We start from the raw sequence: 18671 nt of genomic DNA, 5'->3' as shown, positions 1-18671 counted from the left end.
GACCCCTGGAATGGTAAGCCAGGATGTATCTAAGAACCTTTAAGTGTTGACTCTTGCCAGTGGAATTCAGCAAAATGTATTGAGTTCTTTTTATATGCCTGACATTGTGCTAGATGCTGGTCTTACAGGGATGAATAAATCATCATTCCTGGCCTCGAAAAACTTGCTGCTTAATAGGAGAGAAATAGGTCTGTTAAAAAAGAAAGTACTCTCTATGTAATAAGCAAAATAGATGTAGCAGATAGGGAGCAATTAAGCCTGTCGGGGTTGGTCAGTAGGGTCTGGGGCGGGGCAAGTAGTCCAGGCTGAAGAAGCACTGAGTACAAAGCCGGAGGTGTATTTGAAGCACTGTGACTGCTCTGAGAGTACAAAGTCCAGTGCAGTGGCGAGACCTCGCCAAAGAGCTTGGGCGTTGTACCTTTTCTTGGAGGGCAGCCAGTGACACATTTACACTGGGACTGACTTCCTTGGAGTCAGACTTTTAGCAAGGTAATAAGCACAGTATGTAGGTGACTGGAGGGGCTAAAAGATTAGAGGAGGGAGAACAGTTAAGAGGCTTTTGCAATAATCTAGGTGAAGGATATTGAGGGTGTATCTGCCTCAGTGCAGGCATAGCTGGGCTAGAAAGAAGGGGAGGGATTCAAAAGATATTCAGGGAGCAATAGTGGCAACGCTATCACTCAATTGGTTTGTTGACCTTTTGGATGAGGGAGGAGAGGAAAAGGGAGGAGTTGAGTGTGGCTTCCAGGCTTCCGCAAATTCTGTTACTTGATCTTTTTCAAACAGTTATGGCGATTTTCACCATAAGATATCACCTGTATAAATATGACTTTCTGAATGGGAAAACTGCTAAGCCTGGATGTAGCATAAAGTGAAAGTGCATTGGGAACTTGGGAATGCTGACAAAGTAGTACTTCCCAAATATCACCTTTCAGCTCCAGCGTCATCTACTAGCCTGCCCCTAACTTTTTTTTTTAAGAAGAAGATCATTATCCCTGAGCTAACTGCTGCCAGTCCTCCTCTTTTTGCTGAGGAAGACTGGCCCTGAGCTAACATCCATGCCCATCTTCTTCTACTTTATATGTGGGACGCCTACCACAGCATGTCTTTTGCCAAGCAGTGCCATGTCTGTACCCAGGATCTGAACCCCCGAACCCTGGGCTGCTGAGAAGCGGAACATGTGAACTTAACCATTGCGCCACCGGGCTGGCCCCACCCCTAACTATTTTAATATTTTTTTCTGCTGCTTCTCCTTAAATACCACACATTATTTTCTCCACCTTTTTTCCTATTCTCTTTTTCCCACCTTAGCCAAGAAAAAAAAAATGCATCTGAAATTTCAAGGTGTTAAGAACTCGTGTGTTATTACCACGTATCCTTTGTTTTGCTTGTGAGTGTAAGATTGGGCCTAGGGGTGACGAGGTCTTAGATACACCCTGGGGGTCTCAGTTCTCATTACTGGTGGCTGGAAACACAGGTGGGAACAGGAAAGTCACATCACCTAGGGACATTCTGTATAAAAGCAAATGACATCTCCTCCTTCCCAACCCAGACTGCCAGGCCTCACAACTTCCATAGGACCCCAACTTGAAAACACTGCTGTAGGATCATTCATTTAATCAATCTTAGCTTTTCTAGGTTGTGGGTCCTTTAAATTATATGTTTCTATTTCTAGAGGAACAACAGGAACTTCAAATGTGTGGTAGAGATTTGTTCAAAGTATTATTTCCCTCATTTCGAATTAAAACAAAAAACATCAAATGCATTTCAGGGTGGGGACCACCAGGGTCTGTCTTGTTCAGTATCAGTTGTGACTTTAATTAACAAAACCAGCTGAAGAGTACACTACAACGCAGCCTCTTCACACTTTTTTTAGTTTTTACAAGAGTTAAACTGTTTTATATGTTTCAAAGTCTGTATACTGACTAGATATTGATTATAAGGAAATCAAATGTTATAAATATTAAACTATTTTTTCCAGGAGAGGGAAATCCTCTGAATTTAAAGCTCATACAGCCCCAGTTCGCAGTGTGGACTTTTCAGCTGATGGCCAGTTTCTAGCTACAGCTTCCGAAGATAAATCCATCAAAGTATGGAACATGTACCGCCAGCGCTTCTTGTATTCCTTGTACCGACATACACACTGGGTGCGCTGTGCCAAGTAAGTGCAAAGGTTTTGTAATAAGATTTCCACATTTTTTGTCCTGCTATAGTCCATCTTTGCCCCTGTATCCCCAGAAAAGGGGATTGAGGGCAAATTCACTTATTCATTCATTCATTCATTCAGCAGATATTCATTGTGTGCCTGCTATGTGCTGGGAACAACAGTAAGCAAAATAGTCAAAAACCTTTGCTCTCATGAAGCTTATGTTCTAGAGAGGGGAGAGAGACAGTACACAAATAGGAAAACAGATATTGCGGGTTAGATGGTAGTAAGTGTTACAGAGAAAACCAGCTGGATTGGAAGAGGGGCTGCAATTTTGAACAGCATGTGCAGTGACTGCCTCACAAAGTGGGTGGCCTTGGAGCAGAGACCTAAGGAGGGGAGGGAGTGAGGCTTGAAGATATTTGGAAAAGGAATGTCCTGGATAGAGGAAACAAGTGCGCAAGCCCTGAGATGGGAGCCTGATGGCTGTCTGAGGACAACCAAGGAGGCTGGTGGGGAGCAGAGTGCAGGGAAGGAGTGAGGGAGGCCCTGCGGGTGGCCGGGGCCAGGTCAGGAACAGCTGTCACGTAGACCCTGAGTGAAATGAGATGCCCCTGGCGCAAGTCGGTCTCCCTGACTTACACATTAATGGGATCGCTCTGATTGCTGTGTGGAGGAGAGACTGTCAAAAGTCAGGGCAGCAGCTGGGGGGCATTGTTAGGAGGCTGTTCCAGTAGTTTATGTCTCAGCTTGGACCAGGGTGGGGGCAGTGGAGATTTCAGAAGTGGTCGGATGCTAGTTTGAAGTTATAACCAACAGTACTTGCTGTCACATTGGATGTGACAGAGAAAGAGGAACAAGGAATGACTCCATAATCTTTGGCAACATTCTGTTGGGAAGAGTGCTGTTGTAGGTGTTATTATCTGTCATCTAACAGCCATGGAGCTCTCTCTGTTCCTAAGACACACTGGTGAAGTAAAGTGCATATCTCATTTCCCCATCAGAACTGCCCTGGGAGGGAGGGGCTGTTGTATTTTCCCCATTTTGCAGATGAGGAGACTGAGTTTCAGAATTAAAGTTAGAACTCGTCTAGTTGAAAGTGACAGAAACCCAAAGAAACTTGTTTTCTCCGCTCAAGGTGATTTATGGGCTGATGTATTTGATAACCTTGGAGTGGAGTGGGGGGGGACTAGCACCAGGGACCCCGCTGCTCTCAGTCTCTCTCGAGGCCTCTCTGCACACCAACTTCATTCTCTCAGAGATCCTGGTGCTGAGGTCACTGCCAACTCTAGGTTGAAGTCCTCACAGCTTTGTGACCAGACAGGAAAAGCTTCTCTCAGTTCCCGGTATAAAGTACCAGGGGTGCCTCTCAGCTTGGGCCTTGTGCCCATCCCTTCAGCAGGCGGTGAGATACTGTGGTCCTCTCAGTTCAGCCAGGCACCTGACCAAGACCAGCTGCTTTGTCCGGGGAGGAGGGGTCATCCCAACCATGTGTTCTGGTGGTAGAGAGAGAGGACAGTTCTCACAAGAAGAGGCCTGTACAACCGTGGTCACTGGGAGAAAAACTGAATCCTGCAGCCACCTGGCTGTGTGCCTAGTGTATGACACAACATCCAGGTGTCCCCAGCCAGGATGTGATGGAGTGGGAGTAAGAGCCCAGCTCTGTCTGTCTTCCCTTCCAGCCCACACTCTTAACCACTGTTATGCTCCAGTGGGACGTTATTGCTCAGGAGGTATTGATTATAACCTATGGTAATGAGTCTATGAAGAATAGAAAAAGATAGCCTGACGGCTATACTTTTAGTCAATAGGTTTTTCCTTCTAAAGGTCTCAGCTACTTTTGTCTCTGGCCATCTCAGTGTTATTTCTATATATGCCACATAGCTGTGTGGTTAAGAACATGGACCCGGGACCTAAGTATATAGATTAAAATCCCAGCCCCGCCACTTACCAGCTGTGTGACCTTTGGGGAGGTTACCTAACTTCTCAGTGCCTCAGTTTTCTTACCTGTAAAATTAGAATGATGATAATAGTAACCTGCTGTGTAGGTTGTCATGGTATTTAAGTGAGTAAATTTACATGCTGTACTTAGAATCATGCCTCCCACAGAATAATCATTAGATAAATCTTAGCCATTAGCCTCATCACTGTCATTGGACATCTCACTGTTGTTTAATTTTTAAAGATATTAAGTAACTTGAGTGATTATTTTTTCCCACCTGAGGAGGTGACGTGTGATGGTCCCACGGGGCTGGTCAAGTCATTTGTGTTTATTTGTAAAATAATGTTTTAAATAAGAAGAAGAAGCAGAGATCTATCATCTAGTACATCAGGCCTGGAGAACAGAAAGACGTCCAAGTGGCTGGGCAGGGGAATGGAAACAGTTATTCAGCGCCCACTGTATGCCACCTCTGGATGTGTTTGGCACAGAGACTGATCTTTCTTACCTCCATCAGGGAGCTCATCCTAAGCAAAAACATTGAATGTTGGCTTAATAATCAAGACAAAACGTTTTGTGGACATTCTGACTAATAATAATAGCTATTGTTTATCCAGTGTGTCCTCTGTGCCTCTATTTCTTACCTAAAAGAATTTAAGTTGCTTTATACTAACTGTCATACCTGTGTATACATCAATCATCAGAGGGAATGGGCAGACAGTTCTATCTAGAACCATGTAACCTTGGTTAGTGTAAATTCGGCATCATGTTTAGCCTGCGTTTCCTGCAGCCAAGATATGAATGGAATGATGATGGCTCACATATTTTCATTTTCTAACAACAAGAAGGAATCCTATCAAGTTGTTCAGATAAGAGGAAATTTTTCCTGTGGTAAATTCTAGGAAGTACATTATTTGTTGCCCTTATACTGAATCATCTATGTATAATACAAATGTTAAAAAAAAAAAAAAACGGTAATACTAATATAAGACTGAAGAATTTACGAAAGGTTGAAGGGTCACCAATAATAAGAAATTTTGGTCTTCAAAATATAACCCCTTCTGTGTACCACATATTGGTGCTGGGGGCTAAATATGTAGAGATGAAAGATAGTCTTAACCTCAAGGAGCTATTATAGTTCAATGGAAAAAAATAGAAACTAAATAATTATAAAGTGGTATGTCCTATGGGAAAATGATGCAAAGATGATGACGGAGTGTGCAGGTGGGGCATTGAACAGACTTGTGTGAGGAAAAGTCAAAGAAGTTAGTCCAGGCCCAGAACTGAGGGAAGGGAAGGAGAAGAGGAGGCAGCAGTGTACGTCAGACGGGAAGGGGGCAGCAAACCATCCACAGAGGGAATCAGCAAGAGTAAATACTGTGGCCAGACACTGTGTGCTCTGGGAGCGTTAACCATTCAGCCGTGACCAGGCACAAGAAGTAAGTGGGATGAGGTGGGGAGGAGGCAGGAAAGGCTCAGGGTACTGGTGATAGAAAAAGACTTTAGACTTCGTCCTCCAGGTAATACGGAGACACTAGAGGACCTGGAATCAGGAAGAAGTATGATCATTTCTGAACTCTTCTTTGTAACTGATCTATTCTACCAGCATGACGTTGAGGCTCGAGAATTGTTATGAGATAGTTGGCGATTCATGTGCCTACCTGTACCATCTCATTATCCTTGGGCAAATTAGTTCGCAGCTCAGTCTCTGTGGATAGTGAGGGTAGTGAGGCTTCTCAAAGTGGGCTGTTGTGAGGATAGGAATTACTAGTTTACAGTGGGACTGAGAGATGCCGTAAGACTGCCGTTCCTCCAGCTGGGCACCCTCAGTCGGGGAGAAACTTGAGAACTGGGGAGGAGCCACTGGCAGTGTTGTTCTCCTTTATCCATTCAAGAGAAGAAAGCGATGGTGGAACTCTGCACTTCTCTCTGCCTAGCATCCATGCCCCCTTTTCTGGTAACGGTGCCCGAATTCTCCCTGAGGGACTAGCCCTCCCCCACAATCCCTCTGTATGTTATGTGTGTGCGCAGTGGCCCTATCTCCAGTTGCAGCCGTGGGCATTCAGCTCAAGCCTGCCGTCCAGAACAGAGCATTCCCCTTCCTGCACGAGTTAGTGGGTCTTGTTGGAACTGCAGGCCTTTCCTCTGGGATTGCTACCTTTAGGCTTTTTAAGCCTCCTTCTGAGGCACACGGTGGGCAAAGAACTGACCTGATTCAGAGGAGAGCAGAGCTATGAGATGAAGACAGGACAAATTGCTGTCTAATTACATGATGTGGTTTCTGGATACAGTTATACCTGGAATTATTAGTGTGTATATGTGTGTGTGAAATGAGTCTTGGAAAATTTCCTTTTGGTTTTTTTTAAAGGCACTTTCTGCAGGAAGTGATAGTGGAGCAGTTTTAGAAAAGTGGGAGTTATCCTCGCATCCAGTCCTGTGTACTCAAGACACCTGTTTTATCTTCATCCCCAGTGCCACTGCCTTAGTTTTTAGCATCATTGGCCCTTGTAGAGACTTTTGCAATAATCTCCTAAATGTTTTCCATGACTGCAGATTTGCTTCCATTCTCCTTTTCCCTCCACTGCCCTTCTGCCTCCAAAGAGAGCTTTGTGAAATGCAAATCTGGCCGTGCTCTTCCTTAGGTTAAAACTACTCAGTGTCTCCTTGCCCTGGCATGTCCGCTCTGCCTTCCTGTTACAACCTCAAATTTTGTCCCTTTCACCATTCACCTTGGTGCAGCTACACAAGGTTCCCCAAATATGCGGTGCTCTGTTGTGTTCTGTGCCTTTCCACATGTTGCCCACCCTGCCTGGCACGCTCTTGATTCCACCCACCCTTCATGATCCTGCTCTGCATCTCTTCCTCCAAGAAAAGTTTCTGACTCTCCTGGGCTGAGCCAATTATGATTTCTTTATGCCACCACATTGCTCTGTTTATGAGGTCTGTATGTCAGCTTAGGGCTCTCTTCTCTATTAGCTTTGAATTACAAGTATTTTATTCATTTTGTATTCTTATGCCAGGCATTGTTCTAAGTTCTGTGGATACCATAGAAAGCAAAAGAGACAAAATTCCTACTCTCATGGAGCTCCTTCTACCGAAGGGAGACAGACAAGAAACAAATATATGAGTGGTATTTGCTCTGCAGAAAAATACTGTGGGGTAACAAGATCGAGTGATGGGGTTGGGAGCTGCTCGTTTGCATGTGGTGGTCAGGGAAGGCCTCTCCCCTAAGGAGGCTTCGACTGAAGTGAGGGAGCTCGAAGGTGGGATCAGGGGAGAGCGGTCGAGATGGTGTCAGAGACGTGTGAGCAGCACAGTAGAATGCTAGGCATAGGGTGGGGAAGGCTCAGAGGAGTTGTGCAGAACTGTGGGTTGAATGAACAATGAAAGGTGGACCTCTGCTGTGCAGGTAGCTTTGGTGGGAGTTTTCCTGGCCTCTTTCAGGGAAGACTCATTTTTGTGGATTTTTTATATAAATCCAGGAGTGCTGTACGTGCATGTTGTGCATGGACAGTATTATGTGGCTTCACTACTTTATTTTTCTGTTTTGGTCTACCTTTGTTCAGATGGATAATTTTTATACTCAACACAGCTGGTCTTAATAGAATGCCTTTATCTTAATGGTACCTTGTGGTTCTAAGAGTTTTGTGGGGTTTTTTAACCAGTTGTTTTCTTACTGTTTGGAGTGAGTGATTCATGTGAAATTCTGCAGAGGTCTCTCCGGAGGAAGGTTCTTTGATAAATAATTTGGTTAAGTTTAGTGAGAAAAGATTTCATCTTTGTGGCAACTTTCCATATGTGTGCTCTACAGCATGCTTAGAGATTCATGCATTTATTATAATCTTTTTTCTTGGCTCATCTTACTATAGTTAGAGACCAGAAGAGTTGAGAGGGCCCAGGTGAACCACTCAGGCCTAGCCTCTCAGAGTGTTTGTGCAACTTCCTGGGAGAAATTAGCCTTGATGGGGTCATCCCAGTCCAAGACTTTCTTCCAGAGGTCTGAAGGACCGGAAGCCCTGTTTTCACTCTTTACCCAAAGGTGAGAATGCTCAGGGGGAACTGAGTCATGCTTAATAAATGTAGGAGAGTCTGAAACATAAACCAGATGCTGGGTTACTTATTTACAATGACAGCGCTAACTTTTGAAGAAACTGGAACATTTGCCTGCCTCCGTCAGGGCCTTCCTCCTTTGCCAGCAAAGTCAGAATAAGAGCTAAGTGGGCCCTCCAACTGAAGCAGGGGGGTTTGCTGAGAAAAATCTTGATGGATGGCTTCCTCAGGTTAGGATGATGAGACGGGCCCATCTCCTCCACATGTACATACCTGCTAAGGAAAGTGCATGACCCGTTCTGCTGGTCAGGTCCTCTCTCCCCTCGTCCAGGCTGGAGACCTGCCAGCCACTCTTGCTCACGCCCCTGTAGTTGCCAGGCACCTCCTCTCTGATGACATGGCATCTTTTCGGTGGTGCAGTGTAGTTGATTAGTTTCAGCAGGGAGACAGCATGGGCTCCCGGGAACATGACATAACCTCTCTGGGCCTAAGTCTGCTCCCATATAAAATCATACAAAGGGATACCTTCCTCATAGAGTCCTCGTGCGAATTAAACAAGTTAATGAATGTAAATAATGTCAGTTATTAACTGCCCTCACATTCCAGTTTTTTCTCCTAGGGATTGTTCTGGAGCCACCTTTAGGTTGTGTTCAAAAGTCATTTCACACATTTGCACATAGTGTGTGGAGTTGCTTCTACATGTAGCTACTATCATCCATTGAATGCATTTTATGTATTTAACTGTAGCTACTATCATCCATTGAATGCATTTTATGTATTTAACTATCAGAGGGTAACTTTTTTTTTTTTTTTTTTTTTTTGCTGAGGAAGATTGGCCCTGAGCTAATATCCTGTGAATCTTCCTCTATTTTTATGTATGAGATGCTACCATGGCATGGCTTGATGAGTGGTGTGTAGGTCCACTCCCAGGATCTGAACCTGCAAACTCTGGGCCACTGAAGCAGAGTGTGGGGAACTTAACCACTATACCAGTGGGTCAGCCCAAGAAGGTAACTTTATTCCAAGTACTTGGGTCTGAAAATCTCTGCCTTTTAGTTGGAGTGCTTAGTCCATTTAAATTTATGTTAACTAGTCTTATGATCAGATTTAAGTCTACCATCTTGCTCTTTGTTTTCTATTTGTCCCATTTATTTTTTTTTTCTTTTGGATTGATTATTTCTTAGTATCCCATTTTATCTTCTCTATTGGCTTTTTAGCTTTGTTCTTTGTCTTATATTGTTGTTTAGTGGTGACCTTTAGAGGTTACAATATACATCCTTAACGTATCACAGTCTACTCTTGAATTAATTTTATGCTATTTTATATATAATGTTAGAACCTACAAAAGTATATTTCCGTTTACTCACCTTTTGACAGTTTTACTTATACATATGGTATAAGTCCACAATACATTAAGCAACATTTTCTTGTAAAGAAAAAAAAAAACCTTTTATATTTACTTTTTCTAGCATTCTTTGTTCCTTGTGTAAATTCAAATTTCCATCCAGTATCATTTCCCTTCAGCCTAAAAACCTTCATTTACTATTTCTTGTAGTGCAGGTCTGCTGGTGATGAATTCTCTCAGCTTTCTGTTTATCCTATTCTGTTTATCTTAAAAGATATTTTTGCTGAAATGTAGAATTCTAGCTCAGTGGATAATTTTTCTTTTAGCACTTTAAAGATGTCATTCCGTTGTCTTCTGGTTTGTATTTTTTTATGTGAAGGTAGTGGTCATTTTTACTGTTATTTCTCTATATGTAGTGTGTCTTTTTTTTTTCTCTGCGCTGTAAGGTTTTTTTCTTAATCTTTTGTTTTTAGCAATTTGACCATGATGAACCTAGGTATGCTTTTGTATATTTTTCTCGTAGTTCACTGAACTAAGTGGATCTATGTATTGATATTCATCATATTTGGAAATATTTTGTCTTTTTTTCATATATTTTTCTGCCCTAATTCCTTTCTCCTCTCTTTCTGGGACTCCAGATTCACATATGTTTGACCACTTGATATTGTCCCATAGTTTATTGAGGCTTTGTTCATTGTCTCAAACTTTTTTTCTCTTTGTGCTTCAGTTTGCATAGTTTCTATTGACCTATCTTCAACTTCAATGGGTTTTTTCCTGCAGTGTCCAGTCTACTGTAAGTTTGTCCATTTCTCTGATGAGATTCCCCATTTGTTTGCTCATTATGCCCATATTTTCCTTTAAATCATTGAACATATTTATAATAACTCTTTTAAAGTCCTTTCTGCTAATTCCAACATCTATATCATATCTGGGTCAAATTTTTCTGTTTCTTTGTCTGTCTTGTGATTTTTGCATTGTACACCAAATCACTGCTAAGTGAGGTTATAGATTATCATCTTCTAAAATGTGTTGAGTTTTATTCTTGTAAACAATTAATTTTCTGCTGGCCTAGCTAGATTCTGTTGTGGCTTGGATTTAGATTTTTTAGGGTGGGTCTAGAATAGCCTTTACTCTTAGGCTGTAGGACTAGTGGCCTTTCTAGGGCCTCAACCAAATGCCTGGAGTGTTCGGAAAAGTCTGCTCAGAACTTAAATATCCTTCAGTACTATGTAACCTCTGTAGTCTTTGTCCAGCTCACAGTCTCCCAGTAATTGTTGTTAGCCAAGCCTTGTTGCCCTGTGCATAAGCAGCTTTGCATTTGACCAAAGACTCAAGGGGACCCATAGGCAGATATTTGGGGGGTTTCTGCTATTCATAGCACCTCTCTCATACCCTGCCCTCAAAATTCCATCCCTTAAGCAGTTTTGAATTCTGATTTCTGTTTTCCCTGCCTAACAAGACTGCTGCTGTCTTCTTGGGCTCTACGTCCGTGTGCCATGATCTGGAAAATGCTCCCAGGTGGAAGTCTCTTTTGGATTTGATGCTCATCTCATTTGTTTCCATCTCACAAGATTCACAACCCTGTGCTCTTTCTTGTCCAGTGTCTAAAAATGTTGCTTCATATATTTTGCCCAGTTGTATGATTGTTTATGGCTGAGGAGTAAGTCTGATAACCATCACCCCCGTCTGAAACTGGAAATTCTGCCAGAGGAATTTAGTGGAACCAGTTTCAGAATTCATATGGGTGACTTAAATGTGCCAGGATGGTCAAGAAAAAAATGATGAGAAAAAAAATTAGAAGGAACTTGTCTAACAAGCTCTCAGTACATACTATAAAACTGTAGAAATTAAAATATGGTGATAATGGTGCAGAATTGGGAAACTAGGTGATAGAAAGCCCAAAAGCAGACCCATGTGTTTTATGATAAAAATGACATTTCCCCAGTGGGGAAGTGGATGGACTCTTTATTGTGTAGTTAAGATAATTGGGTCTTCTTTGGAAAACTGTAAAGTTGGATCCTTATTGCACACCATACATTTATAAAAACTGTAGATGAATTAAATAACTAAACATTAAAAATAGTCCAAGTGATACTGCTCCTCCTCCCAATGTATAGACAGTATATTTAAATGAATATAGAGGGTCAGCAGAGCAATTGTTTCTCCCTGTAGTATTTGAATTTTAAATGTATACCATGGACTTAAGTAATTAAAATTCTGTCTCTGTCTCTGTGCCCAGTACTTACTATGAGCTTGTTCTTGGAACCCAGACTTACTCTATGTGGCACAGAGATGGTCCCCATTAGTGGAAGAAGAGATGAATAGCTATGTTCTCTAGACTAACCATTGTTTATGACCATGCATCTTAATTCAGAGGAATATTTTTAAGATATGCCTTCTATTGGGAAATATATTCATGCTTTTAAAATATAAATTTTATATTTTATAAAATTTTGTATTTTATAAAATTTTATATTTTATAGTCTTTTTTTTTAAAAGATTGGCACCTGAGCTAATAACTGTTGCCAATCTTCTTTTTTTTTTCTTCTTCTCCCCAAAGCCCCCCCGGTACATAGTTGTATATTCTAGTTGTGAGTGCCTCTGGCTGTGCTATGTGGGACGCCGCCTCAGCATGGCCTGATGAGCGCATGAACTAAACCACTCGGCCAGAGGGCCAACCCCTAGTATAGTCTTTTTAGAAATCAATTTGCAAAATATATTAGGAGACTTTGTTACAGCGATTCCACAACTGGAAATTTATCCTAAATAAATGCTCTTTTTGTATTCAAAGGAAAAAGTTTGTATTCAAAGATACTGCTTTGAATATAATTTATAATGGTGAGAAATTGTAAATAACCAATTTTTCCAAATAAAAAAACTGATTAAATAAATTTAGCTTATTATATAGCCTTCAAAAGGGGGGTATATGTAAGTAATGACACAAAGATGTGTTTATGTGTGAAGGTGGGGGCCAAAATTCAGAACTTGCGATATGATGATGTAAAAGACCTCTACGTGAACAAAAGATAAAGTACCTGTCCTACACAAAATATTAAGTCTGATTTTGTTTGGGTGATGGGACTATGGACTTTTTCTACTTACTATATTTTCCAGTGTTTTTTTTAACAAGTAATTTTCCTTTAATGAGTAATGAAGAAAAAATGTATCATTTAAAAAGATATATATGTAGGTGAGAATTATTATCTCTTTTTAGTGGCAAAAGAATTTTTCTAAAAGTTAAAATTATTGTATCCCTGTGTTTTTTTTAAAATGATGTGTATTGTGGGATAAATTATATTTCTTTATGATGTCCTCAGTCAACAATAAGTAGAGGCTAACGAGACCACTCTTCCAACATTACTGCTTTTTCAGCACTAATTTTTAGATGAAAAATCAGCCTTTAATTTTCAGTTGTTGGTAGCATTACAAGTGATCTTTAGCCATCTGAATTGCAAAGATTTTTCTTTATTGTGGTAAAATATATATAATGTAAAATTTACCATTTTAACCCTTTTAAAGTATACAGTTCAGTGGCATTAAGTACATTAATGTTGTACAACAAATTGCAAAGATTTTAGACATGAGCTCTCATGGGCTATCATATTAAGCTAGTTGCAATTCCCATAAAGTTTTTTTTTTTTTTACCATCCTAAATGTTTGCTGAGGACCAGGTCCTAGGTGCCGTGCACTGTGTCTGTGTATACAGTGGTAAAGAAGACAGATGGAGTTTCTCTCTTCTTGGAGCTTAGATTCTGTTAGGGAAGCAGACAACACGTGGTTGTAAGTGTGATGTTAGTGTGAATATGAGCTACCCTAAGAACACCTGCTGGGAGCTAACGCCTCCTGGGGGAGTTCAGGAAGCCTTTTCCTGAGGAAGTGACATGGAGCAGAGGAGTAAAATCCTTTTAGGTATTTTAAACTAGATAAAAAGTAAGGGGTAGTGTTTGAGGCACAGGGAACAGCATGTGAGGAAACGCGTGAGGCAAGAGCAGGGACCTGAGAAAAGAGGGGTGTGGTGCCACAGAGTAGGTTGATGAAGATGAAGAGGCAGGAGGGCAGACCCTGGAGGACCTGGTAGGCAGAGGTAAGGATGTCAGACGTTTCCCCAAGGGAAATGTGAAACCACCTAAGGGTTTTAATCAGAAAAATTTAAGATTTAAAGATCGCTTTTTTTTGGCTGAGGAAGATTCACCCTGAGCTAATATCCATTGCCAATCTTCCTCTTTTTGCTTGAGGAAGATTTGCCCTGAGCTAACATCTGTGCCAATCTTCCTCTGTTTTGTATGTGGGTCGCTGCCACAGCATGGCCGCTGATGAGTGGTGTAGGTTCACACCTGGGCACCAAACCCAGGCTGCCAAAGCAGAATGTGCCAAACTTAACCATTGGGCCACTGGGCTGGCCCCTAAAAATCACTTTTGTTGCCTGTGGAGAATGGAAGACAGGAGGGCTCGTTGTGGTTTGAAGAGACAGGACCTCATATTGGATTGGAAGGTTGGGGAGTGGAGGAGAAAGAGGGATCCGAGCGTGACTCCCAGGTCTCTGGCTTGAGAAACCGTTTACTGAGGAGAGGAACACTGGAGAAGCTGCAGTTTGGGGAGGAAGATGATGAGTTCAGATTTGGACAAGTTCAGAGTCGGAGGTGCCTACAGGATATCCAAGAGGAGGCGCCCATAGGAAGTTTTACTTATGGGTGGAGATCCCAGGAGAGAAATCTGGGCATATAAATGGTAAATGACCCAGCAAATATTAGCGTGTTTCATGGGATACTTAAATCTTTTAATACTTCTCTCATCTGCCTTTTGTGTCTCAGCAGTTGCAGGAATGAATCCTGTTACTGTAGTCAACAGATGGTTTCTCTTCTAATGCTGACCAACACTTAAAAAACATAAATGTTTTGCTTATTGCCTTGAACTTCAACTTCAGTATGTAAACACAAAATCCCACCAAGCAAACTCTGAGGCTGCCAATTTTTTTTTTATGAGTCTATGAAAGTTTTAGGTCTGAATGCAGTCCAAAATCTGTCATTACCCAAATAGAAATGATGGCCAGGGTGGTTGTGAGTTTCACAAGATTACATGGCTGAGCAGTGGCAGAATGGGCCATAGAATTCAGGACTCTGGACTGACCAGGCATTCTTGTTTCCACTGTTTTTACTGCTTCCCCCTTCTGTTGAATAGCTGCTGGCTTCAGAGTACCTCTTACTAATATTTGTTTCTAACGGGACATGGAACAGTGCCTGCAATGGTCTCAGAATGCTGAGGGCCAGAAATGCATTTTTATTGAATGTAGATGCTAATGACAAAAAATATCCCAATGGAAAGTTTGATTTCTTATGAAAGCACTTTAAAACTTCACATTGTTCATGGACCTGTTTGTCTGAACAAATCTCTCTGTGACTGTGCATACAGATGTACAATTTTACATATGGTTTCAGGAACTCCATACATTTCAAGTCAAAGAACACCTGTTGTATAACTTGGGCTATCCTCAAGGACATGTGAACCAGTTTTCTAGAAAGAAGTTCAAGAATTTCCTCATTCTCTCAAATGACTACCAATACCTTCTAAGGAATTAAATAGTAGTTCAGTTAACTTCTCAAATGCCTACGGACAGTCCATATCTGCTGATCCGTTAGTCACTCTTGACTAATGTAACATCCATCTTGGTGACACACTCTCCAGAAGTTTTAAAAGGCAGTTGGGTAGTGTTGAATTAGAGAGTTAGAAATCTATTAATGTCTCAATAGAAATTATATCTTCTTAACATTCTTAAAATTAATAATCCAGTTAGATGTTGTTTGAGCGCTGACAAAGGAAGGACTATGCTGATCAAAGTCAGGCCAAAGAGAAGCCTGTTTTATTGGTGCTAACATATTTTTGATGTATCTAATTAAAAATAAAAGGGGGGAGAAGATACAAACCACCATCCTCACTTTCAACCCCTCCAAAGGCAAGACGACATATACAGAGAGCATCTGTGGGGGTTATAATGTATTGGCCAGAGGAGAGGGACCCTGAGTCCCACTTTGATCCTGTGGAGTTGGAGTAGAAACCAGCTTCTGCCCAGCCACCTCCTCTGCTCTCTGCTTCTCTGACATTTGTACCCCCTGCATTTCTTTAGTGCCAGGAAATTCCTCCCAGGCTGTAGCCCCTCCTGCTCAGGATGAATCTCTAGCTGGCTAAGATACCACCTTCTCCTTGTTCACAAGTTTCTTTAAAATCCTGTTCTTCTATGGAGCCTCTGGTGACAAATTGGCACCTTTTTGTTACAAACTCTTTTCTTATCACTATCTAAAATGATATGATTCGTGTGCCCCCCTCCCCCTCCTCAATGGAGTGAAAACCTGGCGAGGACAGGGATCTTAGTCTCATTCACCACTTGATTCCTGTCCCCCGGGACGGTGCCCCATGCCTGGTTCTGGCAGGGGCTCAGGAAATGTTTCGGTGAATCAGTGAATGGATTCCCTCCCCATAAACTGCCCCGAGAACACTGACGAAGGGCGGCAGTACACACAGATTTTTATTAAAGGATAGTCTGCCGGTCAGCCTGTCGGTCAGAGCCTTGTCACAGAGCCTCCTAAGTGCACCACCTCGTGGTTCCTCTCCAGTCAGAACTTTCTGTGGTTGCACAGAAGCCACACAGAACTTCCTGTGCTCTAAACAATTTGGCCAAGAGAGGAAACTTTCCTTTTCTTCAGACTTAAGCAGAGTGGCTGAGAGGCTTGGCTGTGGAGCCAGACTGCCTGTTCAAACCTTTGTAGCTGTGTGACTTGGGCAGTTCCTGATCCTTTGTGTGCCCTGGTTTATTCATCTGTGAACTAAGGCTGCAGGGGCACCTGTTTTGTTGGGTTATTTGGGGATTAAATGAGTTGCTATAGCTAATGTGTTAAGAACCATTCTAGGACATTATGTGCTCAGTAAATGTAGGCAGGATAATAATGATGGTAGTGGTGGTGGTAGGATTTGGACAATAACGTCATAGGGTGAGTGTTATTGTACTTTGTTTTTAATCTGATCATTCCATTTTATTAAGTTTTTTTGTCATTGCTTTCTTAAAATGTGAGAATCAAGTCATCTCTTAGAAATATTCTTATCATTTAAAGTAATTTTTTAAAAGATGGCTTATTAAGAAACACAATTTGATTCCTGGCATTGGTTGTTTATGCAAATTATTATGCAAAGTTTATTTTCATGGGGATAGTGAGTAGGTGTTTCTTCCCAGGGTCTCTGTAAAATAAGTTTCATCTATTTGGAACATTTCTGTAATACAGTCCTTCATATTTGAATCTTCGTCATGTATTTTCTGGTGGGAAAGATTAATAAAATATTATGTTATTATAAAATTAAGCTGAACTACCCAGCATGGAAGATACTTCCTTGGAAGGTTATTTTCTTGAATTATTAAAGATTATTTCACATAGAACTTAATTATGCTTCTCTGTCCCTTTTTTTATGTGGTGAATCTGTAAATGCCAGATTCAAAGTTTCTGTCAGGACGGATTATTTTTAGGTCAGCTTTAAGAACAGGGAGGGAGGAGGGGGGGAGTGAGGAAGCAAAAAGAGAGACCTTCAATTATAATTCACGCCCTTAACTGTTGACTTTTATAGTAATCTGGGTATAGAAGGAAACTACAAATAAAATCGAAACGTAGTCAGTCTGTGTCCTAAATCTGTCTTTTTTGGGTTTTGTTATTGCTGAGATAATAATAACAAAAATACTATTCGTGGTTTCTAATAGTCTTAGATTTTCATTTTCTTTTTGGTCTTCTGCCCTTCTGTGTATTCTAAAAAGGCACTTGGGGGTGAAAAATGAACCTTGGAAAGGATCTGGAAGAGAGAGTATAAAAGCAGTAGACAAGATGTCTGAGAATTTTCTCATTTGTTTTTTAATGGGGCCTGTGGGTGATAGGTGTGTCCGTGAAGGACTTCAGTTCTGTGTCAATGAGTCATCCTGTTTTCAGTCCGCCGGAGCTCTCTGGCCTCTCCACGTCCAGGGAGTTACGGGCTTGGGAGTTGGTTCTTTTGTTGGTGATGATCATTTAATTTTAATTCTCGACACACCAGTCCTTTTCTTACAAAAAGCTTTGCCAGAAGGTTGGTAGGATGAGTAATAAAGGCTCTCTTGGGTCATATGGATAACACCAGAAAATGAGAGAAATAAAAGAGAGAAGTAGAGAGAACTTTAAAAAGCAAGGTCCTGAGCCAACCCGGTGGCACAGCAGTTGAGTGCGAACTTTCCGCTTCGGTGGCCCAGGGTTTGCCGGTTCGGGTCCTGGGTGCAGACATGGCACCATTTGGCAAAAGTTATACTGTGGTAGGCATCCCACATATAAAGTAGAGGAAGATGGGCACGGATATTAGCTCAGGGCCAGTCTTCCTCAGCAAAAAGAGGAGGATTGGCAGCAATTAGCTCAAGGCTAATCTTCCTCAAAAAAAAAAAAAAAAACAAGGTCCTTGGCTTGGAAGGAGTGCAGTTGAATCAAAGACCTGGAGCAGATGCCATAAAATTAAATTATTTAAATAAAAGAATAAAAGGAAAAAAGAAACTTGATTAGTTTACATAGTTTATTTTGATCTTTTTGTGTGTATGTGAGGAAGATGTCCCTGAGCTAACATCTGTGCCAGCCTTCCTCTATTTAATGTGGGATGCCGCCACAGCATGGCTTGACAAGTGGTCCTAGGTCCGCACACAGGATCAGAACCTGTGAATCCCAGACTGCTGAAGCAGAGCGCACAAACTTAACCACTATGCCACTGGGCCAGCCCCTATTTTGATCTTTTAATGGTCTGTCAGTGTCATTTGTCATGCTTATTTTTAGTTGGAAAGATGTTGGTTGCAGATGACTTGGCTGCCTGGTGGGGTAACAGTGGTCTCTGGTATGTGGTGGTGGTGGGTGGTGGTGGTAATCGTGGTTTTCAGGAGCCTTTCACAAAAACAATCTTCTTTCTTGTGCTTTCAGATTTTCACCTGATGGAAGACTAATTGTATCATGTAGTGAGGATAAAACTATTAAAATTTGGGATACCACAAATAAGCAGTGTGTTAATAACTTCTCAGATTCTCTGGGGTAAGTTCATTCTCTTTGTACGTTTACATGGGGCTAGTTTGCTAAGGAGACATTTAATTCTTACAATTTAAATAAAGAAATGAGAGTAAAGAAGTCAAACTGTTGGACCTCTTGTTCTTTCCT

General features: G+C 41.6%; 1 protein-coding gene across 8 annotated transcripts in view; it reads left to right on the top strand.

Annotated features, from left to right (window-relative positions):
* POC1B (POC1 centriolar protein B) overlaps nucleotides 1–18671 on the top strand; it is a 92132-nt gene that overhangs the window by 24676 nt on the left and 48785 nt on the right. For all 8 annotated transcript variants that reach the window (XM_023631609.2, XM_023631610.2, XM_070253956.1 and 5 more), the window contains 2 exons: nucleotides 1982–2161; nucleotides 18441–18548. In XM_023631609.2, coding sequence (XP_023487377.1) covers nucleotides 1982–2161; nucleotides 18441–18548 — 288 coding nt within the window. The remainder of the gene's footprint in view (nucleotides 1–1981; nucleotides 2162–18440; nucleotides 18549–18671) is intronic.

This window comes from Equus caballus, chromosome 28 (assembly GCF_041296265.1).
Source record: "Equus caballus isolate H_3958 breed thoroughbred chromosome 28, TB-T2T, whole genome shotgun sequence".
NCBI lineage: Eukaryota > Metazoa > Chordata > Mammalia > Perissodactyla > Equidae > Equus > Equus caballus.
This window is presented reverse-complemented; position numbering and strand designations above follow the sequence as displayed.